The 24063-nt window shown below is 38.8% G+C and overlaps 2 protein-coding genes across 3 annotated transcripts; one reads left to right on the top strand and one right to left on the bottom strand.

Annotated features, from left to right (window-relative positions):
- Positions 1-1527: 1527 nt before the first annotated feature.
- On the top strand, positions 1528-13065 carry si:dkey-26c10.5 (uncharacterized protein LOC563797 homolog). Of its 2 annotated transcripts, XM_066683424.1 has the most exons (7): positions 1528-1814; positions 2854-2994; positions 9361-9459; positions 9757-9876; positions 10157-10308; positions 10755-10858; positions 12435-13065. In XM_066683424.1, exons 1-7 carry the CDS (start codon positions 1718-1720, stop codon positions 12556-12558), a joined length of 837 nt encoding a protein of 278 aa, XP_066539521.1. In that variant the 5' UTR covers positions 1528-1717; the 3' UTR covers positions 12559-13065. The 2 variants fall into 2 exon arrangements, with proteins under 2 accessions (XP_066539521.1, XP_066539522.1); XM_066683425.1 differs by lacking the exons at positions 1528-1814; positions 2854-2994 and adding an exon at positions 8245-8491.
- trpv6 (transient receptor potential cation channel, subfamily V, member 6) lies at positions 13061-23604 on the bottom strand. The gene is made up of 17 exons (XM_066683423.1): positions 23510-23604; positions 22886-23016; positions 21890-21987; positions 21626-21748; positions 21256-21396; positions 21072-21170; positions 20326-20501; positions 19852-19998; positions 19554-19633; positions 18562-18697; positions 17961-18047; positions 17748-17824; positions 16322-16487; positions 15234-15300; positions 14715-14983; positions 14100-14206; positions 13061-13355 (listed from the first exon to the last, which is right to left on the bottom strand). Exons 1-17 carry the CDS (start codon positions 23510-23512, stop codon positions 13073-13075), a joined length of 2190 nt encoding a protein of 729 aa, XP_066539520.1. The 5' UTR covers positions 23513-23604; the 3' UTR covers positions 13061-13072.
- Between the last annotated feature and the right edge of the window lie 459 nt (positions 23605-24063).

Raw genomic sequence — 24063 nt, 5'->3', positions numbered from 1 at the left:
CATTATACATAAAATAAAAAAAATAAAATAAAAATACATATCCCACAATACTAGACATTTTGAGGGTTAATAAATAAAATAAATGAAAATAAGTAAATAACAATCCCATTAAACAAATGATGGGAATAGATTGAATGTCTTATATCGTCAAAAAAATATTAATTACATGTAATAAACAGCACGGTGGCGCAGCAGGTAGGTGTCGCAGTTACACAGCTCCAGGGATGTGGAGGTTGTGGGTTCGATTCCCGCTCCGGGTGACTGTCTGTGAGGAGTGTGGTGTGTTCTCCCTGTGTCTGTGTGGGTTTCCTCTGGGTGACTGTCTGAGGAGTGTGGTGTGTTCTCCCTTTGTCTGCATGGGTTTCCTCCGGGTGACTGTCTGTGAGGAGTGTGGTGTGTTCTCCCTGTGTCTGTGTGGGTTTCCTCTGGGTGACTGTCTGTGAGGAGTGTGGTGTGTTCTCCCTTTGTCTGCATGGGTTTCCTCCGGGTGACTGTCTGTGAGGAGTGTGGTGTGTTCTCCCTGTGTCTGTGTGGGTTTCCTCTGGGTGACTGTCTGTGAGGAGTTGATGTGTTCTCCCTGTGTCTGCGTGGGTTTCCTCCGGGTGCACTGGTTTCCTCCCACAGTCCAGAAACACACGTTGGTAGGTGGATTGGTGACTCAAAAGTGTCCGTAGGTGTGAGTGTGTGAATGAATCTGTGTGTGTTGCCCTGTGCGGGACTGGCGCCCCCTCCAAGGTGTGTTCCTGCTTTGCGCCCAGTGATTCCGGGTAGGCTCTGGACCCACTGCGACCCTGAACTGGATAAGTGGTTACAGACAATGAATGAATGTACCCAGTACACAGAATAATAACTTCAAAGTTTCAGTGTAGCCAAACAATGCAGCAGCATGCATTGTTTGCCCTGCCTTGCCTGACATTAACTCACCCACACACACCCATACTGCTGGCAACACACCACCACTAACTAAGACAAAGGAGAATAATCTGCACACCTGTAAATATATGGCTCTAAATGGTATGTCACCATACTACAATTCCCCAGCATGAATATGCTGCGTTTCCCTCAAGTTCCATTACACCTCTTTGGTTTCTGATGTTTGAAAACCTGGCCGGTGGTATTTGCCTGTTTTTAAATAGTCTTTGAAACACTGCAGGGTTTTAACACGTACCATGCCCCTCTTTGCAGCTCTTTCCAGAAGTAAGAGCTTCAACTCTCATGAAAAGACTAAACGGTGGAACACTGCTGTGAGGACGGGATGGCATTCAGTTAAAAAAGTACTAATGCTGAATGATTTGGAGCTGCTCCAAGTTCCTCTCATGATATTTTGTGAAGATTAAAGAGTAGGTCCACTTGCAATAATTAATCTTTATAAGTACTGATATCTAACTAATAAAATACGCCAGTGAAGAAAGGAAGAGAGAAGTGGTGTGATGGTGTGGTGATTAAAAAAAAAAGTGCAATGAGGAAGTATGGGGAAAGCAAAACAAGGGAATGACTTAGAACTTTGTTCAGTCATCTCTCCGGTCCCAGCAGAGACAGAATTAGAGATATTTGATTGGCTTTGCATAGGTACAGTATTAGATATGTGAGGTCAGATTGGCTAGAGCACAGAAGACAAGGCCTCTGAAGGAGTTACTCTTAATAAGTCTCTTTTGTCCAAGAGCTTCCAGGGTTTTAATCAGAAAAGCGAAACACAGAAAAAGGGAGAGAGAAAGCCATGGCGTGTGAAAAAAAGTCCGAGGTGGAGATGGCAGAGCTCATCCCAGCAGAAGTGAATGAGGGTACCGATTACTGCAAAATAGTAGAGACTACAGGTAAAAAAAAGTTAACCAATTATTATTATTATTATTATTATTATTATTATTAATAACAATGATAATAATAATAATATTGTTATTGATATCATTATAACATTGCACCATGTAAACTCTGAATTCGTTAACTCTAAGTCTATCATATATTTATTAATAAGACACTACTATGTCATCGTCTTCTTCGTAAACTACTATAAATTCATCATCAACTACAATAAATATTTCTTTATCTCCTGTGTTTTCTTGAGAATTAACTAAATTATTTAAATCAACTAAATTTTCATCATTATTCTAACTACTGAAAAATGATTTGTAGTCAGTGAGCCGTTCAAGGTCATTACTGAGCCATACGTTCTCCGTAAATACTTTCAATATTTCAGTAAATTCTATCAACTATTGACCAAATGCTATGAATTGCTTACAACTATTTAACAAAGGTTTACTGTTTTTTTTAAACGAAACTCATCTACTGTTTGTCATGTGGGTTGCGAAGGAGAGGAGATGGCGAAAGCATCTGCAGAGATGAGTAATGTTTAATAAGTATAAAGGGGATTAAACATGAGCAAAGACAGGAATAAAGCACAAAGGGCTCACACTGACCATGAACAGAGGAATAGAAAAACAAACTGAGAAACTAAACACAAACAACCACAGAAGGTCTTATTTAACAAAAGAAAAGAAGGGACATGTGAGAGTTAATTCTAATTCTAATTCCAATGCCCAGTCACACTGCCTCACGACTCAGTGGTGCAGGGCATGGCTAATGGGGACAGGCAAAGAAACAGAGCTTATGACTAGGACAAAAACCAAAAGAACAGCAGAATCCTGACCACTACAAATCTCTCAGTGTCTGCAAGGAATTATTCAGCACCATCCTAGACTTAGTACAGTGTTATTATAGTTATTCTTGAGTTTCTCAAACATTGCAGCAGATGAAACTGAAGTGAAACATACAGGTCTTTCCTTTAGTTCTTCTACTGTTTCCGTTTCTGAAGGCTGTGCACATTTCACGGTGTGTTTTACTTTCTTTCTCAAAAAGATGAGAAAATGGCAGATGAAAAAGAAGATGAAAAAGAAGATAAAAAAGACGCCGAAAATCCGTATTCCACTCTGAAGACTCCAACAGATGACGTCTACTCTTTGGCTCATGCTCCTGCTTCTCCTCCAAAAGACAAAGGAGGTAAACTATATATGAGGGGTACACACACACACACACACACACACATATACACATACATACACAAACACACATACACACACACAAACATAAACACACACACACACACATACACACAGAGACACACAAACACATAGACACAGACACACACACACACACATACACACAGAGAGACACACAAGCACACACACACACACACACACACACAGAGGGACACACACACAGACACACACATACACACACACAAACACACATATACACATACATACACAAACACACATACACACACACACACACAAACATAAACACACACACACACATACACACAGAGACACACAAACACATAGACACACACATACACATACACACACATATACACAGAGAGACACACAAGCACGCACACACACACACACACACATACACACAGAGAGACACACAAGCACACACACACACACACACACATACATATATATAGATATTCAGATTTTTGTGGTGTCACATAATGCATATCCACATACGGGTGGGAAGTGTTCCTCTATTCATGCTGAAGTTATGTCATGGGCTTTTAGAAAAAAGGCGCAATAAAAGGCAGACAGTAAGAACAGAACTAATTTACAGAAATAAACACAATAGCAGAAGAAATGGAGGAGCTAATGATAAGCAAAAATCCTCAAAACATTACATTATTTTACAAATCTCACATTTATGTGGGAAACAATTTGAACAACAATCCTGGAAAAACGCTTAGCTGGGTGTCTGTAAATCCTTGCAAAACTCCAGCTGTCTCGGAAATCTAAATCGGAAATAAAAAATACCAAACAACAAAAAGAGGAACAGAGAGCAAAGAATAGAACGAAGTGCCTGAGAAGAGTGCGTCTACCAACACGACAAGGTTTTACATCCCTTAAAACATCAGGCACCATAAGTAGACGTCTGGAGATGGGATAAAAAATGGTTTTCACTGAACTGAAGTCATTTCAAAACAGTGCTGTGAGAATATGGCACTGGTCACATGACCATGAGAAAGGAGAGGTGTTAATGTTGGATGTTTTGTTCTGGGAACAGAACTGGTGCCAAAGTTATTGAATGGAACTCTGTTACTCCAGAGGACGTATATCCACTATAGCCCAGTGTTTGGTGGGTTGATATCCCTCAAGGCCACACTTAGCATTGGGTGACCAGACGTCCTCTTTTACCCGGACATGTCCTCTTTTTAAGACTTAAAAAAATGTCCGGGCGGAATTTCACAAACGTCCGGGATTTTGTTTTTCTAGAGCTTACATAGAATTTCGAGAAGTTTCGTTCACAAACTAGTCCCGCCCTCCCCTACTCCGATTGGTTCGCTTGAGTGAGAAGGGGGCGTGGTGAAGTAGCCTAAAATCTTCTGATTGGACGGTCTGATTGTAGAGCTACCGTTATTGGTCGATAACCTTCTCTGTAAACATTTAATTGGTCAGTCTGCACGTCAGTAGTCCTTGTTTACGTCAGGCAAAGCTCATGTACCTACCCTCATCTCGAGCAGCTATGCCGAAACGTAAATGTAAGTTCTCAGATGAATTAAAAAAGAAATTCCCATGTTTGTGTAGCAAATAAAGGTGTAAAGGACCTAAAAGCAAACATAGGTTCAGCTCATTACCACTACCACCCCCCCCCCCCCCCCCCGGAGACGTGTCCTCTTTTTCACCATTGGCCATAATGACCTTAGACTCATGTACTGCTGCTGTTTTCACATTTTGTTCATTCAGAAAAGGAACTTTAAAAAAAGTAGTAGTAAGACTACACCAAAAAAAAACACAGAAAAAAGATATAAACATAAACACACGTGGACAGAAAGAAACGCAAGTTATATACAGGAACTAAACAGAAAACCACTGACCATTAGAGAATTAACAAACATGCCGTTTTCTTTTTTTCAGCAGTAGGTTGGAGGAATGTTGTCATTTATGTTGCAGTTTGACCTCTATATTCAAAACTTACCATAACTTCACCATAATTGTGTTTTATTAACAGTATGTAATGAAAATTGTACTACACCATAATTATAAATATCTCTATTGACTGAAAACTTTGAGGTCGGTGGACTTTGGTCCGCAAATTAAGTTATTATCAAATTCCCCCGTGAGTGAAGTCTGCTCCAGGCACACACCAATCCACCAACCTGGGAGAGGGAGGAGCACGTACTTCCCCAGAAACAGGTGAAATTAACTACCATTTCTTATCTCAGTACCGCTAAATCAAGGCCAATTCACAACACAACACACTTGGAAAATATTAACCATGCAGATTATAAAAGGTTGGGTCAGTTCAAACAATTCAAAAGCCTGGTGTTTGAAGAATTAAAAGCAGCTGTTATTTTACAGTATACAATTCCCTTCCTGACAAAGATTTTGTCATAATATTACCACATCAGTCTGGCGCCTCTGCAATCAAGTTCTGCTGTCTTTGTGCAGTTTTCACGTTCCTCACTTCCTTAAAAAACAGCAAACTGAACACATACTGGAGTATAAAGGACAGGCAATATATCTGTAAAACAAAGTAAACTTAAATAAAGGATTTCTACGTTTAACTTATGCACAGGCCATATTTAATGTTTGTTTCCTCAATATATTTCAGCAAAATATAAAGTAACTGTGCATGGAAATGTGCAGATATTCACTGTAGAGGATGTGTTTGCTTACTTATTATGAACAGATTACTCATAATTGCTGATCAAACACTTCTTCTGAACTGAATGAGGAGTTCGTTCCTCTTTGATGCCCGCACAGCCATTGTGATCCTCAAAAATGCTAGATGGTGTGTTGAAACAATTCTGCAATTGAAGAATTTGGTGATTCTATAAATAACGGTAGGCCACCGGTTGCTCTGTGCACTTTGTTTCTAGTTCTCACATGACACGGAGTGACTGAGCGACTAAACTCCTGCGGCACTGCTGTGTCAGATCCACTCCTGTCTGTGCCAAACAAACTGACACACCACCACAACCTCTCTGTCACTGCAGCGCTGAGAATGATCCACTAGACAGAAAATACATGGGCCCCCACCCATGTATTCACAGGGTGAAAGTAGGCAAACAAAGTTTGCAGATGGCCTACAGAGAATGGACCCTGAGTGTAGAAACAAGGAAGTGGTCATAATGTTATGGCTGATCTGTGTACTGTTATATATGTATATGGTGTGCACTTGTCTTGGCTCTAGCCTGAGTTGTTGTACTACAGACAAAAGAACAATTGTAAGCAAGTGGAATGTAATAGCGATGGGGAGGTGCCCGAATAATAAAGGCCTCTTTTAGTTGTTAAAACCACGCTCTGGTTTGGGACATTGGAGTGAAATATGATACGAAGTACAACTTAAGACAGAGCTGCTTGTTTGTCTCATGGAATGCAGGAAATGATGTGAAAATGTCCACCCTTTGTTTGGTTATTTCCCATTAAAACCACAAATTTCCTTGTACGTTTTCTTAAGAGAAAATCCTAAGAAAAGAAAACAAAAAACATAAAAATTAAAAAGTGGAGAAATGTATTAAAATATTTGGGGAGAAATGGGACATTTGTGAACCACTCAAGGTTTGGTGTCACCCCAGCATTTTATGATATTGATCTGTTGAGGCTTCTATGTAATTATTATATTTGTAGTTTTTAATATACTGTTACTGAGAAATGAATATCATTTATTTAATTGCTTTTGTGGTTAAAAATTAAATAAACCTTGGGTGCTCTCTGACTTTAATCATAAACCGAGTAGATGAATGGCACACAGATATCATTAACAGACAAAGCTGGCACTATTTTGACTTCCTCTAATCCTGAAAAACAGGCTTTTATCTTTTGGTTTAGGCTGAGAATGTCCTCAAGAACGGTGCCTGCAAAACAACACTAAAAATAAGCCTAAAAAAGCCACAACCCCAAGGATATTTAAATACCTATAGATGGGAAATAAAACCACAAAAATGCAGTTATTTTAACGTTTGTCCAATTCAAATACTATACACTGATCGGCCATAACATAATGTCCATCTTATGTTTCTGCACTTACTGTCCATACTCTCAGCTCTGTTGGCCATAGAGGTGCACTTTGTAGTTCTCAAATTATAAACAGCAGTCAATCTGTTGCTCTGTATACTTTACTTGCACCCTGTTCTTCGATTGTCAGGATTATACGTGAAGTATTATGTAACTGACAGAAGAAGACTTTTACTGAAGTGCAGATTTAGCTCCTCTGTTCTCGTCTATGTTTAGGCCAGACAACAATCTGAACCGGAACAAACAACATGTGCACTGTGTTTAAGGAGAGATCCACCAATTTTTCCAAATTTCTGCAGACAGCAGTTCTTGAAACGTTAAGAAAGTCATACAGTGAATTTCAAAGTCTTTTTAAAGATTCAATGTGAACTGGTTCTTTGAAGAGAAACCCTGACCCTGATATTTTTGAAATGGTGATAGGAACCAGACCTTGTGATGTCTACAACAAATAAAATACTGCATTTAATATACTCTCTAAAACCATAATAGAGCCTACACATTTGTGCCATGCTTTTAAAGATAAAATTCACGTTAATCTAAAACATTACATCTTCTTTGACGAATATTTTGAATTACAGAGCTGTGTGTGTACATCTCCATCATTACTGAACAGAGAAAGAAAGCACTAATAAATACAGACATGATTTTTGGCTTTCCAGCAGTGATATTAGCTAGTCTTATTAGCATCCTATTAGCATTAGCTGGCTAACAGGAGAAAAACATTACAGCTTGTCTGCAAATATTCTACCTAAAGAAAATGTAGGTTTGGTCTCAAGGCTTTTACGGCAACCCAGGGCCAAAAAATGTTGCAAAGTTTTAACAGCATTTGCAGCTGTAACAACCGTTTGAATTCAAACAAGTTTTGGCCTATTTAACCTGTCTGTCTGGCAGCATTCTAAAAACAGCTTCAAAAATATGAATTCAGACAGAAACTGTTTTCTTACATCATAAACCTAAGGAACCAATCACATCAGCTTTGGGGTTTCTGAGCTCAAAGCAAGATAAGTCGGGAGTAACTGCATATTCATAGGTCCATGTTTACTTAATGAAGGTGTGAAGTTTTTCTCATTGGAACTACCGTCAATATTCTGATGAATGGAGATGAATTTTAGGAGGTGGTGAATCATTGACCAGAGTGGGACCTTTTCCCAGAGTGCCCCTTTATACAGAAATTGTAGCTAAGAAATTCGGTGGCACTGCCCTGTAGGGCCCATTCCTATCTGTAAACCCGTCACCATAGAGACGAGGGCAGGGGGGTAAAGTCATTTCCAAATTCATGAGTTGAGTTTAAATAGAGCTGAAAGAGCTTTGTGGGGAAAAAGGGCCCTGTTCTCGACTAGAAAACATCTTGAAAGAACGAAGCGGCTCATTTAAGCCCACGGGAGCTGTAGTCATGTATGTGAAATTTTGTAATTTCGGAAGCTACGCAGATGAAAAAGCGTTGGCCGCATCCAAGCAGCAGCAGCCGCCGCAAAGTACAGGTGAGGACCGGTCAGGACAGGGGCTTCTTTTTTTTTATACTTCTGCATTACCAAACAAATAACTACTGTTCTTCTAATTTACAATTGAAACGGTGAAGGATTTCACAATCTAAAAGACCTTAGATTAACTATATATTCCCATTTTCCTTTCCACCTTAAATGGGACAGGGATAAATATGACCTGGGCTTTATTATAATACAGTACCGCAACGAAACTGGAATTAACTTTTGCTTCTTGATGGGATTTTAACTACCTTTCACCTTAAATGACCTCGAAAGTTGACTAATTCCTATTTCTTTTACCTACTATCAGATAATATCAGAAAACGTCGGTGTTTTGGTTTGGGACCACCTTAACTGGTGTTACAGCTTTTGTGAAGAAGCTTAAAAATAGCTGCAAATAATAGTACAACAAGGCCACGAACCTAGCATAGCATAGCAATGTTTCTTTGACTCTTCGGTTCTACCTCAAATATTTCAATGTTTCCCTGTTGTAATTTTCCTTAGCTAAAATGATAGCCTCTTTATCCAATCCTCAGTTCCACCTTAAATTTCAGGTAACGTAGCATTCTGCCACCCGAATAATGGATGAACCGTTATTTCAGGTCCACATTAAGGAATGCAAGAATTGTTAAAGCTGTGGAGCAGCGCATACTTCGAATAATCCGTTCCACCTTAAATGGTGCAGGAATGAGTACTAAGTATTAATACAGCTGCGTAATGAATGTCCATACTCTGCATCATTTAAGGTGGTGTAGATAATTAAAAAAAATAAAATAAAATGGAAAAATACTAATCCGTCTGAAGTGTTTTTATTAACGAAATGCTAAATTAGTTGTCTCTGTTTATGGTCCTTTTTTTTTGTTTAGATGTCTACAAAAAAGTGACTTTTTATCGAAGACTCTCCGCTTTTCTCCTCCTCCTCTGCTTTGTGCTGCTGGCTGTGGTTGTGGCTCTGGCTGTTACAAGTAAGTACACACCGATCAGACTTCACATTAAGACCACCCTGTTCAGTCCTACATTCAGTTTACTCCACCACTGGACATTGGCCGTTTTCACAATGACACCATGTAAAAGGCAGCAGGCATTTTAAAATGGCACCAATGTGTCAAAACATTTGTGTTTTGTCCAGAGATCTTCTAAGTAGATTTTATGAAATAATGAATTGTTTCTTGAAGTGGATGCTTTTTCTTGTTTCAGCTGTGGTGTTTTTCACTGAGTGAACTGTATTTGCATTAAATCTCTCCACATTTCTGTGTCTAAAGCACAGTCCAGTAAGCAGTGTCCAACCTTGGTGGATCCTGAGAGTATGTCAAAGGCAGGCGTTTGTAACCGCCAAGCGTGTGAGAAAATACTATCATCACAACCCGTCTCATCAAACGTTGGTGAGGAAAATAACAGTTTTAATAAACTTTACCTTTCTTATTTACATGAGTAATCACTTTTTTTTTTTTCCTGAATCATAATGAATATAAGAACATTTATTCTCATGTTATGTGGTTAGCTGATGGAGCTCCACCACTCAGAGAACTTAGTACCATTACATCACTGCCTACCACTGGGTTTATAACCCTCTAGCCCACAGTTGGCACTGGACATTGTGACATTAGGCTCATGTGCAGCTGCTTCATTATGGAAACTGTACTTTAACCCCTTCTCTCATAGTGACTGCGTGCACCGAGTGTGGCAAAGACTGGCTGAAGTTTGAGGACTCCTGCTACTTCTTGTCTCGGGTTCGTCTCACCTGGCAGGAGAGCAGAAACGAGTGTCATAAGATAGGGGGAGACCTGGTGGTCATTAGTAATGAACGAGTGCAGGTTAGTCAGTCACCTTTGTTCTATGTAACAATCCCCAGTTTGTACATTTTTCATTAAATTTTGTAAAATGTCAATGTGTTATTTCCTTATTATTGCTGTCCAACAGAAAACATCCATCTCCAAATATAGTAACTTTACGGGAGAAGGAAAAGTCCTTAACTTTCAGTGGAAGTCAATGTGAAAAGATTTTATCATGATATTTTCACACAATGTGAAGGACAGCTACTGTGTTCAAATGATGTATTGATGATAGATTGTTATTCTTGTGGACAGCAATGATTTGGGAAAATTACCTTCACAAACAACCAATCATGTAATTCATCATCATCATCATCATCAATTTCTTCCGCTTATCCATTTCAGGATTGTGGTGCAATCGTGTAATTACATTTGTGATATCATAAAACCAGCATCTCACTGCTGAATATTTTGTGTGATTTCTGTAGAAGTTTCTGACTCAGAAGGGATCCATGCTGTACTGGATTGGACTTAACCGTAGCTTGGGAACAGAGCCATGGACCTGGATCAACAACACTTCACTGATCACAGGGTGAGAAATGGAATATAATGAATCCTGTAGTGTTAGTTTTGAATCAGAAATATTCTTAAAAATTTAGCAGCTCATTTATGCTTTGCAGTTTTAATAGCCGTTGATATATATACCATATAGCAGGGGTCACAAATAGGCAGTCCAGCTCCGGACCCAGATGCTGTCCTATCTGGACCTGGACCGGTAATCTGTAAACTATTAAGTGCTGTTTAAATATGAACAGTGTTGTAAAATTGATAAAACCTATTTTGGGACACTTTCGGGACGACAGGGTTGTGTTCAGTAAACCAGAAGCTTTAAGAAGGGAACGATTACTGTTTGAAATATTCTCATGACGCTGAACATGGATTCTGTTTACGGATAAAATCCGGTCCTTCAGCGATAAGAGCCAATCAGATTACTGTTAACGGATAAAATCCGGTCCTTCAGCGATAAGAGCCAATCAGATTACTGTTAACAGATAAAGTCCGGTCCTTCACAGTAAGAGCCAATCAGATTACTGTTAACGGATAAAGTCCGGTCCTTCAGAAATAAGAGCCAATCAGATTACTGTTAATGGATAAAGTCTGGTCCTTCAGCAATAAGAGCCTAACAGATTACTGTTAACGGATAAAGTCCGGTCCTTCAGAAATAAGAGCCAATCAGATTACTGTTAACGGATAAAGTCCGGTCCTTCAGAAATAAGAGCCAATCAGATTACTGTTAACGGATAAAGTCTGGTCCTTCAGCGATAAGAGCCAATCAGATTACTGTTAACGGATAAAGTCCGGTCCTTCAGCGATAAGAGCCAATCAGATTACTGTTAACGGATAAAGTCCGGTCCTTCAGAAATAAGAGCCAATCAGATTACTGTTAATGGATAAAGTCCTGTCCTTCAGCAATAAGAGTCAATCAGATTACTGTTAACGGATAAAGTCCGGTTTTTCAGCGATAAGAGCCAGTCAGATTATTCTTAACGGATAAAGTCTGGTCCTTCAGAAATAAGAGCCAATCAGATTGCTGGTTATGGAAAAGCAATACATTTATTAGGGATTTTATTTAAAATATAAAGTTTTTTAAAAAATCATTGTTTTATTTGTAAATTTTACTTGAAATGAGAAAAGCCTATTTATTTAGAGTATTTGTTATTTATATTTATTTATAAATCTTTTGGAAATATGTTGAAATATAATTGAAAGTGGAATTTGATTTAACATTCAGTTGTTAACTACATAAAATGTTGCTATAACTACAAGACTACTTGAAATATGCAGGACATAGCACTGATCATAATGTAAGTTATGAGCTAACTGGATCATATCTGCCCTGTGAAGGACTGGCGCCCCCTCCAGGGTGTATGGACCTGGATAAGCGGTTACAAACAATGAATGAATGAATGGATCATATTGAATTTGAATGAATTACCCCTGCTATATAGTAAATATCACGTAACTCTTAGGTCTAGATTAGATCTGATTAAACGACTCATTACGTCCCAGATATTAGGAACCTCAGGAAAGGTTTTGTTTGGAGCAGCACTTTTATGAAGTACTTGGGCTATGAGAATCTAATGGAGAGGATTTTTCTTTTCTTACAGATACTGGGCAGAGAACTTGCAGAACGGCAACTGTGTGTTTCTGAAAGCTAAAATGTGGTTCAAAAAGAACTGGCATTTGAGTCCATGCACTGACATCTCCCATTACATATGTCAGAAAGCTTAAAATTGGAACTATATTAACTGCAACCATCATAAAACATCTGCATTTAATCCAGTCCTCTCTCTAACCATTCACACATACAGCTTAGACATAATGAGAAATACACAATCAACACAAGAAGTATAATCCATTCAGTGATCAGCAATCAAGTGTTATGCATTTGTACATCATTATTATAAGATACACAGTAGAACAGAGAAATTAGGTGCACTAAATATATTCATTCAAAGTGACTTTGTGCTTATTTAGTTCTGTCCTCTAAATTGCACTGATTTTTACAGCTTTAAAACATTAATTGCACTAAATCTTCTACAGAATTTATTCTGAAATTAAAAGAACATCAGTGTAGCTGCCTTTTAATTAAATAGTGGGGATGTCTTGGTCTTTATTATAGTGGTTTAAACCCTGTCTTTTTTCTGTAATTCAGCCTTTTCTACTGCACACAGTGTCTATTTGATGTGATTTTCCGCCAATGTAATATTCATTTAATAAAATTTATTTCCTATTTGATTATGTTTCAAGCGCTCTTCATTTCATGTGCTTCGGAATGCTCTTCGTTCTCCAGGTCCGTGCTTAGCACGCTCTGCCGGATGACTTCCCAGCACTGTAACGACTTCCTGTCGGGATGAGATGCATCCTTCTTTGGACTTGACTTTTCTTCCACCGCGCTGTCGTTATTTCCGTTCTTCTCAGACTCATTTTCCCTCTCGTTTTCCTTTTTTTCTAGCTCCTCCATTTTGGCAAAGACGTTGGCGTAGCGCCTGATCTTCTGCACGTACTGGTCGTTGCGGTCCTCAACCCTAAAATAAAAGTAAATATTTAAATGAGGTGTAATTTGCCATAAAATTAGGCTCTGGAATTTTCTGTACTCCACAGACTGTGTTCCTTAGTTACTGTTGCTAGGTTGAAAGAGTGATTGACGATTATCGTCAATACAGGAGGTCCTTGGGTTACGTCAGTCCAGAGTTAGGATGTTTCGTGGTTACGACACCTCCCATTTACTGTATAAAGCCTTGTTTTGACTTAAGTGGTTTTGCGTCGTAAACGTCGTAACGCGAACTTCGTGTTTGGTGTGAAGAATACACGGTTGCGCAGCTTGGGACCGAGGAGGATAGGTGTTAGGATAGGATCAGTGCTTACAGTATGTTATTTACGTACAGTATGTACGTATGTTCCGACTTACACCAAAAATCCTTTACGACGCGACGAAGGAACGGATCAACGTCGTAAGTCGAGGACCCCCTGTATATTAAAATGTACAGCGTTTCTAATAGAACTAAACTAAAGGGAAGAAAGATGTAGTTTTTTGGGAAAAACACTAATCTTCAAAGTTCCTTAAGTGCACCTCACTGCAGAATGTAAGTGCATACACAATGAAATGAAACACAATGAAAGTTACTGATTAACACACTATAAATAACGGTATTTTGACTGAACACCACAAATACTGCATTCTCATTGAGTTGAATGTGATTCTTGCCAGCGTTGGGTAAAGCCACTCAGCTGTTTTGTTTGTGTTCTCTGTGGGTGCGGTGGTTCCTTACCGGAGATACCAGCGATTCCCCAGACCATAGAGCAGCCCACACAGACCAAGCCTTGGCCACAAACACCGTGGCAGCCTCTGCTCCAACATCATAATCGTGGCTACAACCTGCACACAACATGCATGTTATTAATAACAGCAGAGCAGTTCCAAGAATATAAATAAATGTAATGCACAACTAATTGAATAAATCAATTTAAACATTAATATAAAGAGAATCCTCTAAGAAAATGTCTTTAAAGACCTTTATTTTCAGCTCATTTGACCTTACTCTGACCTCTTTCTCTTTTTTTTTTTTTTGCACTTGTTCATGTGCAGAAACAGAACTGGATAAAAAAAGGTTTCACTGGAAACCTTCGTGCACAGGAAAACAAAAACCAAAAATAGTTGTATGAACTTGTTTGTAGTCATAAAAATGCCTGACTTGGAAAAAATCTGATCATGTGCTCATCATTTACCAGGGAAAAAAATGTTTCATCACATGTGGTGATAATGCTCTAGTTCTGTGTATTTTCTTTAGAAGGTTTCTGATTACGGAGAGGCTCATGAAGACCCAGGGATTAACTTGTGATTATGTTACTAAAGCACTTGTAAACATATCAGCAGTGATACAGACCTGTGTCCTCCAGAGCTCATCTCTCTCCTGACCTACTCTCCACTGGGTGTCGCTCATCATGGCAGTGAGGAGGCTGATCATCAGCAGGTGTGAGACCACGCTAAAGCAGCAGTGGACCAACTGGACGACGGGGTGAGTATAGATGGTGTGATCAACAGGGAGATCAATCAAACCGATTGTAAGCTCAAACACGGAGAAAAGAGTGATGGGGTAGGAGCGATACTGCGGAACTGAGAGAGGATCCTGGGTCATATACCACGTCCACAGAGCTGAGAGAGGACAAGGGGGACAAAAAAATAAATACAGAAACGTATGTTTCTAAACAACGAATAATATAATTATTACAAATAAAATATGAAAACGTAGATGAAAGTGGTATTTAATACTTTTGAAACAAACACTTTCATATGAATATTGGACTCTGATGGCAGTAAGATACTGCACAGACAAATGGTCCAAAACTACCAGGAGTAAACTGTTCAAAACTGGCCAAAGGTATAAATGATTACAGGTTCTCACCTGTGGAGAATCCTATCAGGGCAATGAGACTCAGCCACATAAACTTAGTTAAGTCTCCAAACAGAATCTAAAAAAAAAAAAAAAAAAAAACAGTCATCAGCAAACAGTCATTCCTGTTGTCATTCACTTTTTAAAAATATTTTATTGTGTAACACTAAGAGCTCATATGATCTGAAAAACTTCAACTTCTGCAAAATAAGGTCCCCTATTATTAACAAATAAAAAAGGAATCTGAAGTGAGTTCATCACAGTGAAATAAAAAGGATGTTTACTGTGAATCCAATTTCCATAACGCAGTTTTAATTTGAATGTATTTCCAGTCAGTGCTGATTAAGCATAATTTCTTTTTACTTGTGTAAGGATTACATAATATAGTATAAAAAATTATATATTCGTGCAATTTGTAAAATTTAAGGGTGGCATGGTGGCGCAGCAGGTAGGTGTCGCAGTCACACAGCTCCAGGAGGTTGTGGGTTCGATTCCCGCTCCGGGTGACTGTCTGTGAGGAGTGTGGTGTGTTCTCCCTGTGTCTGCGTGGGTTTCCTCCGGGTGACTGTCTGTGAGGAGTGTGGTGTGTTCTCCCTGTGTCTGCGTGGGTTTCCTCCAGTGACTGTCTGTGAGGAGTGTGGTGTGTTCTCCCTGTGTCTGTGTGGGTTTCCTCCGGGTGACTGTCTGTGAGGAGTGCGGTGTGTTCTCCCTGTGTCTATGTGGGTTTCCTCCGGGTGACAGTCTGTGAGGAGTGTGGTGTGTTCTCTCTGTGTCTGTGTGGGTTTCCTCCGGGTGACTGTCTGTGAGGAGTTTGGTGTGTTCTCCCTGTGTCTGCGTGGGTTTCCTCCGGGTGCACCATTGGTAGGTGAATTGGCGACTCAAAAGTGTCCGTAGGTGTGAGTGAATGTGTCTGTGTTGCCCTGTGAAGGACTGGCGCCCCCTCCAGGGTGTATTCCCGCCTTGCGCCCAATGATTCCTGGTAGGCTCTGGACCCACCGTGACCCTGAACTGAATAAGCGCTTACAGATTTAAAATTTAAAGACACTGTAAGCTTAGACCTTATCTGTTTAGAGCCAAAAGAGAAAGAAGACTGTGCTCACCTTTTGGATGACGATGACATAAGGTCCAAGCATTTCGAATCCTCGAGCAAAGTAGAGGACGTTGCACCAGCCAAGAACCAAAGACAGGGACATCAGCACCAGCTCTCCTGGCATTTCGGTGATCCTTAAGATAAACAGAGCCACCACCAGCACCGCATACGTGATCCTACACAAACCAGCAGGATGAAAATATGAGCTCTGATTCTTCAGTTCCAGAGCACTTTACATTTTAGGGATTAGTTTCATGTAATTGTTGTCCATAGAAAAAACATGTGTCTCTATTTTTATTGATTTTTAGTTTAACACGTCATTGGAACTCAGCAGTTGTCCTTCACACTTTGTGAAACTTTTATAATGGATGGACCAATACGAATGCTCCAAAATTACTTGAAAGCTAAGGTTTTTTCCTTCTCTTTTAAATTTACTGTTTTGGAGATAGATGTTTTCCTTTGGACAGCAACGATATGCAGTATGTCTGTTTCTTTTTTTCATTTTTGCATTTTTTACTTTTTTATATTATTATATGAGGGCGGCACAGTATTGCAGCAGGTAGGTGTCACAGTCACACAGCTCCAGGGACCTGGAGGTTGTGGGTTTGAGTCCCGCTCCAGGTGACTGTCTGTGAGGAGTGTGGTGTGTTCTCCCTGTGTCTGCGCGGGTTTCCTCCGGGTGACTGTCTGTGAGGAGTGTGGTGTGTTCTCCCTGTGTCTGCGCGGGTTTCCTCCGGGTGACTGTCTGTGAGGAGTGTGGTGTGTTATCTCTGTGTCTGCGTGGGGTTTCCTCCGGGTGACTGTCTGTGAGGAGTGTGGTGTGTTCTCCCTGTGTCTGCGTGGGGTTTCCTCCGGGTGCTCCGGTTTCCTCCCACGCTCCAAAAACACACGTTGGTAAGTGAATTGCCGACTCAAAAATGACCGTAGGTGTGAGTGTGTGAGTGAATGTGTGTGTTGCCCTGTGAAGGACTGGCGCCCCCTCCAGGGTGTATTCCCCGCCTTGTGCCCAATGATTCCAGGTAGGCTCTGGACCCACCGCGACCCTGAATTGGATAAGCGCTTACAGATAATTAATGAATGAATGAATATTATTATATATTATATATATATATATATATATATATATATATATATATTTTTTTATACATTTTCTACAAAGTTGGGCAATTACCATTTTCACCCATTATGTTGGACTGTCCTAAACAGTGCTTTTGTTAAATGTGAATCCATCCACTGCTTCATTTACCACTAAACAGATATGAATATGATGTCATAATTCATTTTAAATTTGAATAGACATGAAGCTATTCATATTCAGTTGTCAACCAAGGTACAACCGATATTTAAAAATAAAATGCACATATAAATGTGCCCTAAACTGGAGAATGACCTCTGTGTTTGTGTTAGTATCAGTGAGTGTAATAAAGAAAACGTACAGAGTAACGTGAAATGGGCCTCCGAGTGCCGTCTGACCAAAATATCTCTTCACTCCAACTCTCAGGATGTCGGGAATCTAAGAAAAGTCAAACAGAGCTTCAGTTTTAAGTTTTAAACTCATCTTTTTGGTCTTAATCTTATTCATAACATTCAGTCAAAAGCAGCACTGCAGCTTTGTACTTGTACAGTGCTCTTATTTTATTAATGCTCACCTCCAGCAGCAGAATGATTAGCGCTCCTATGACACTGATGATTTCTCCGGCCATACGCAAATGATCACCATATGTTACATAACTCTCCTACAAACACACAGAGCAGAGGACATTATTACATTAAATTGTTGCTGTTAACTGTATAATGGTATCTCCATAACATGATCATTCAATGAACATTCAAGGGTAGGAACGCTCTTTCTTCTGAAAATGTTTAAAATGCTTAAACAATAATAAAATACTAGAACTTTTAGATTAAATTCAAATTTGTATTACTTTTTTTTAATTAATAAAGAATATTACTTATATTAAGAATGAAGTTTTATTAGAGTTTTGCTCCTGATTATTTGTAACACTTGGAATCATCTATGGAGAAATTCATACATCTTTTTGCTACAATATATGATAACCAAGAGGTTTTATATATATTTATATAATATATTAAAATCTATAAGGGTATATGTAAAGATGTACAGCAGGAAGTTAATCTGCAGTGTAATGATATGATATATATTTATTGTTTCTTTATTATATAGGATTAAGTATTGCAAAGAAAGGAAACCTTAGATATGGCATAGGACTGTAATCTTCAATAACTCACCTTGAGTTTTTTCTGAATTTTGATGGATTGGTCCATGTCTGGTTTGCTGTAGTTTTGAGGAATGTCCTTTAGGGGGCGGTTCATACAGCACAGGGTAAAAGTTATTATGTACAGTAAATAAACCAGTAGCAATAACCTGCAAAAACAGCAGCAAAGCATTGTGGGTAAGAATTTGTTCAGCAATGAAACCCAGGTGTATTAGACTTTATTCCTCAGTTTGAAGCTAGTACTATATTTAATTATGAAATTACATTTTTAATTACAAAGTAGGTTACTTTTAAAGTAAAGGTATTTCAATGTGGTATTAAATAGCATAATAAAAGATTTACATCCATGATTTACATTCATATTCATTACATTCATAAAAACAAACAAATGCCAACAGCAGTACAACAAAATTGTGCCTCTTCATTTAACCCCTCTGTGGTAGTGAACATGCACACATATAGGTGCACTAGGGGCAGTGAACACACACACACACACACACACAGCGGGGGTTACCCTGTGCCCCCAGTTTTCCTCAGGTTTCTGGTTGAGTGAATCAAACCAACCACCTTCAGCCCCAAACCCACTTTCTCATGGGTCATGGCTACCCCCATAATACAATAAGAGCTGCACACTATCTGTGAGTGCTGTGTTTACAAAATAAACCTGCGATAACCAAATGAATGATCAGCGTAATAAGATACACTGATGTTCCAGCAAAGATTTTTTTTCCAGTATCATGCAGATTAAATCAGATCACGTCCTCGAATGCTGAGCATGTGGAAAAGCAGATTGTTATACCACCTCTCGCTGTAATAGAACAACCTTAATAAACGCAACCGTACTGTACTTGTTCTCCAATAAAGCTGTTGTGACCTTGTCTATTTTTTTCCCCTTAAAGCCGGTGTATTCTGACCCTCTGAGCCACCGTAATGATACACATTTTGAAGTAATTTACTTGAATCAGGTACGTACCCGACTTTCACATGGACATTAACACAACTCACCTGAAGTAGTATTTCCCATAAAGATTCCACTTCAAAGTGATGAGCTGCTGGACTGGAGTCACCTCTAGGATCCTTCTGGACTGTGGGCAAAAATATAAAGATAATGCATGTGAGCAGCAACACATTGACATTTTGGCCACTTAGAGATTGAAAACTAAAAACAGAAAACAGAAAAAGAAAAATGGCCAAAACAGAATGAACAAAATGTATCTACATCAAATCAACTGTAGACAAATAAAGCACAGTGAAAAATAAAATGAAAGACCACATTTGAACAGATTTATACACACACACACACCTCTCTCTTCTGACTGCAGGCAATGAGCTGCAGCACAGAGGCATCGTCTGTTCTTGAGTCAATCTCGGTGAGGTCGTAAAGGCATGAGGACAGAGAGCCCAGGTTCCACTGGACAATCTTCCTGCGGTTCACAATGTGCTGGAACGCCTGCAGGTTCAGAACAAAAACATCAGTTACCCTGAAAGACAACAGAGAATTCTTCATTCATCAAGTGAGAAGAATGTCTTTAAACCCAATAGGAGTCACAGCGGTCCTTAACCAGAGGCCAATTTCACAATTTCACATCACTAGCCGCTTAATGAAACAATGAACCGAGACATGCTCTGTAAAGTGGAAATACTATGATCTGCTTATCTGACATTGTGACTTTGTGATTTTAGACACAGGAAAACTACAGGAGGTCTTTTGAGTGTAGAGGTGTCCAGTGCAGTATCCAGGTATAGAGTTAATGTCCTGGACAGATAAGTCTCTCACCACTTGGTTTCCCTTCTTGGCGGCAAGTTTGAAAGGTGTGAGGCCTCTGTAGTTGGGAATCTTGTCGAGCGGCACTGTCGGGTCCAGCTCAGCATCCAGAGCCAGCAGCATGTCCATTACCTGACACGCAATTATCTTATTGGGCTGCAAGACCAGAATATGTAGAATAGTGTTACCTGAGGAGAGAGAGAGAGAAAGAAAGGGAGAGAGAGAGAGGGGGAGAGAGAGAAAGGGATAGAGAGATAGGAAGAGAAAAAGGGAGAGAGAGAGAGGGGGAGAGAGAGAGAGAAAGGGATAGAGAGATAGGAAGAGAAAAAGGGAGAGAGAGAGAGAGAAAGAAAGGAAGAGAGAGAGAGACAGCGAGAGAAAGGAGAGAGAGAAAAAGAAAGGGAGAGAGAGAGAAAAAGAAAGGAAGAGAGAGAGAGAGAGAGAGAGACAGAGAGAGAGAAGACGTTCAAAAATGATGTTTTTACAAGTTTTTATGTTAAAAACCAGTTGTAGTTGTTCTTTGTAACGTCAATTTTGACAAAACAAATGAATACAGCTTTGAAATAAACTGCTGGTCCATCACAATGTGCCGTATACCTGCTACCTGTCTGAGAAAATGCTGTACAGTGCAAAATGATATACAACAAACCCACCATTTGGTTTAAAACAGGCTTAATGTTACAACAAAATTATAACGAACTGAATTAACGACAGGAAACTGGACTGAATTCAGTTATTATAACAAATTTTGTTTTTACCGAGTGAATCTTGAGCTCGAATGTTAGCTCCAGCCTTCAACAACATGGAGATAATCTCTTCATTACCCACACAGCTAGCAAAAGCCAGGATATGCTCACCTGCAGAAATATAATAGAAACCATTGCATTTGATGCTATAATAAAACACAAAGCCTTTTATCCTCGGTGCTGAGACTTGGGTCACCATAGTAAATGAGTCCTCCTCTCCTCTTGCGGAAGTACATGCCCATTGCTCTGGGTGTGGACACGTCGGCTCCTCTCTGGATCAGTTCACGCACCAGATTAATGTTTTGATTGATGACAGCAATATGAAGTGCTGTTATACCTGAAATCACATTAATATATTATTATCATTGAATAATCAATTTCACTATTGAACTATTATGAGCTAAAATGCTAAATGCATTTTTCAGAAAATGATGGAAGACATTAATCAGAATCAAAATGTGGTCAGACATTTACAGTCCTACAAACCAGTCAATATGTGTACAGCTAATGATATGTATCCATATGCATTTTTATGTATATTTGTACTGATATTAACATGTGTTTACCTTCATACAGTTCACTGTTCATTGGTTCATTGATGAGTTCTGGAGCACCCTGCATTAGAGCAACCGCAGCCTCAAAATTATCATTCAACGCTGCCACATGGAGAGCTGTCTCTCCTAGAGCTCCTAAAAAACACCCAAAAGATCATCTTTCCAAACCGTCTCTAACCGACACCTCTGTGTAGCTCAGCATCTGACATTACTGCAAATGTAATTCAAATGTAATCTGGTCATTGTACAGAACATGATGTGAAGGTAGTGTCTGACCTCGCTCAAAGATGTTGGTGGTAGCACAATCCAGCAATTTCTTTATGCAGCCCACGTTATTCATCTTAGTGGCATAAAACAGAGGAATTTCATTTGTGCTGATGGAGGGAGAAACGGAGAGAGAGAAAAAGAGAGAGAAATGATTATGCGGATTTTTAGATAGGAATATGTTATTAATTATTAAGCTGGTTCATTAAATGAACTGAATCCTGAGCCTAAATATTTGAACTGTGATTCCTAAAATTTCATCACAGTTTTTGTTGCAAAATTTACAGCCGTTCGTCTATCGTTAAAAGCCAAGGAAATGATTGAGAGTTATTAAATAAAGGAATGGTTTATTCATTTGATAGAATATATTATTAAAATGAGACATCATTTTATTAAACTGAAAAAACACATTTTTGAATCAAGAGAATCATTTATTAAACTGTTGAAGTGTTTTAACTGTCGGAACAAATCATTCAGTAAAATAATTATGAAACTGAACTGACTTGGAATGGTTTGAGAAATTGAGAGAACAAAAAGATAAATGAGGAAATGTTATTTAAAATCAATCCTCAAAGTTTTTAAAAAGACACAATCACAATCCAGTGAAAACCAAGTGATTAACCTCGTGAACATTTCTGTGTGGTGTTAAAGCTAGAAGAGATGTTCGGCTAAACATTTCGGCTTTGAAACTGCAGCGTCCCATAGACAGTTCTAAACAAACAGGGTTTCTTACATCATAAATCTAATGAACCAATCATGGAGCTTTTGAGCTGCAGGTGAGCGGCAGAGGTGTAAGTAGAGATTGAGGTGAGGACTAACTGCATATTCATAGAGCCACAAATACTGAATGAAAGAAGTGGTGTGGAACTAGGTCTGAATTCATTTTAAGGCATTAGCATTTTTTAAAATCTTTTTGATGAAGAGATATGAGTTACAGAGGCTTAAGCAATCACAGCAGGTGATGCTCTAAAGTTGTTTTTTTTTTATCTTAATGTGACATTAAAATACCATTTGGTCTGAAGGAGAAATGTCTCATCCACCATGTCTTTCCATCCTTGTCGGTTCTGGAGACGGAATCGAATCTGGCTCCACCAATGGTTAATCTCGGCCAGAAGCGGTGGAGCCATATCGATGGAGTGCTGCCAAAATAAACGTCACAGATATATCAGTTTTATGTACATAGTGCTGTATATGCCAAATAGTGGTAATAATGTTATCACTGTATCATGTGCATATTGTTCTGAGATTAAATATTTTAAATCAACAAATCTAACAGTAATTAACGGGGAAAAATCAGCGATTCACGGGGATGGGATTTTAGTCATTTGCCAAATAATCATGAATTTTTAACTATAAACAAACAAAAGTTTTCCTTCACAAATGCTTGACTGTTAGTACAGTTAATTAAATGTAATAAAATACAATTATTTTAATATAAAACATGTTTTACGTACGCTAAAAACCGCCTATTAAAGGCATAATTCATAGCTGTGTGTCTAAATATTTAAATAAATAAATAAATAAATAAACATAAATCAAGCCAGAAATCACAAAAACATTATAACATAGGACTGCATATTAATACATAAAACCAAATACTTGACTTTTAATATGATTTTAAAGCCGACTTACCATTCGTTGAAGTTTTACCTTCCACTAATTGAAAAATTTGATAATAACAAATAACAACAACACTGTTTTGCAGTAACTCAGACAATACACAATAGACACCAGTGTGAAGTGACAGCTGTATTTATACTGTGACTGTGTTTAAAGCACCAAGAGAGGGAGGGGAATGTGACAGAGGAGGAGAGAAACAAAGACGTGAAGAAAAAGGTGATAGAAGAATGATGGCATATGGATTATAATAGTATTTTTTTTTTTACCATAACTTAAAGCAAATGGGGGAGGAGACATGGGGTTTCTATATAACTTCATAATTCAATCCTTTAATTCCACACCAAACCACTTTCTAGGATTTCGAAAGAGAAAATAAATTACAGGTCCATCAAAGATATATACCTGAGTGTATTTAACAGGGCAAATTATACACTACAGACCTTGAGTTAAATTCACAAGCAACAATATATGTTTTACTATTTGAGCGGTATTAAGTTCCAGATTTGTTGTCTCTGTAGAAGATGTGTTGACTTAATTTTACTTTGGGAACTCAACAATAGCATATT

This window comes from Hoplias malabaricus, chromosome 10 (assembly GCF_029633855.1).
Source record: "Hoplias malabaricus isolate fHopMal1 chromosome 10, fHopMal1.hap1, whole genome shotgun sequence".
In the NCBI taxonomy this organism is placed as follows: Eukaryota; Metazoa; Chordata; class Actinopteri; order Characiformes; family Erythrinidae; genus Hoplias; species Hoplias malabaricus.
The sequence above is the reverse complement of the archived record's forward strand: the minus strand, read 5'-3'. Positions and strand labels throughout refer to the sequence as shown.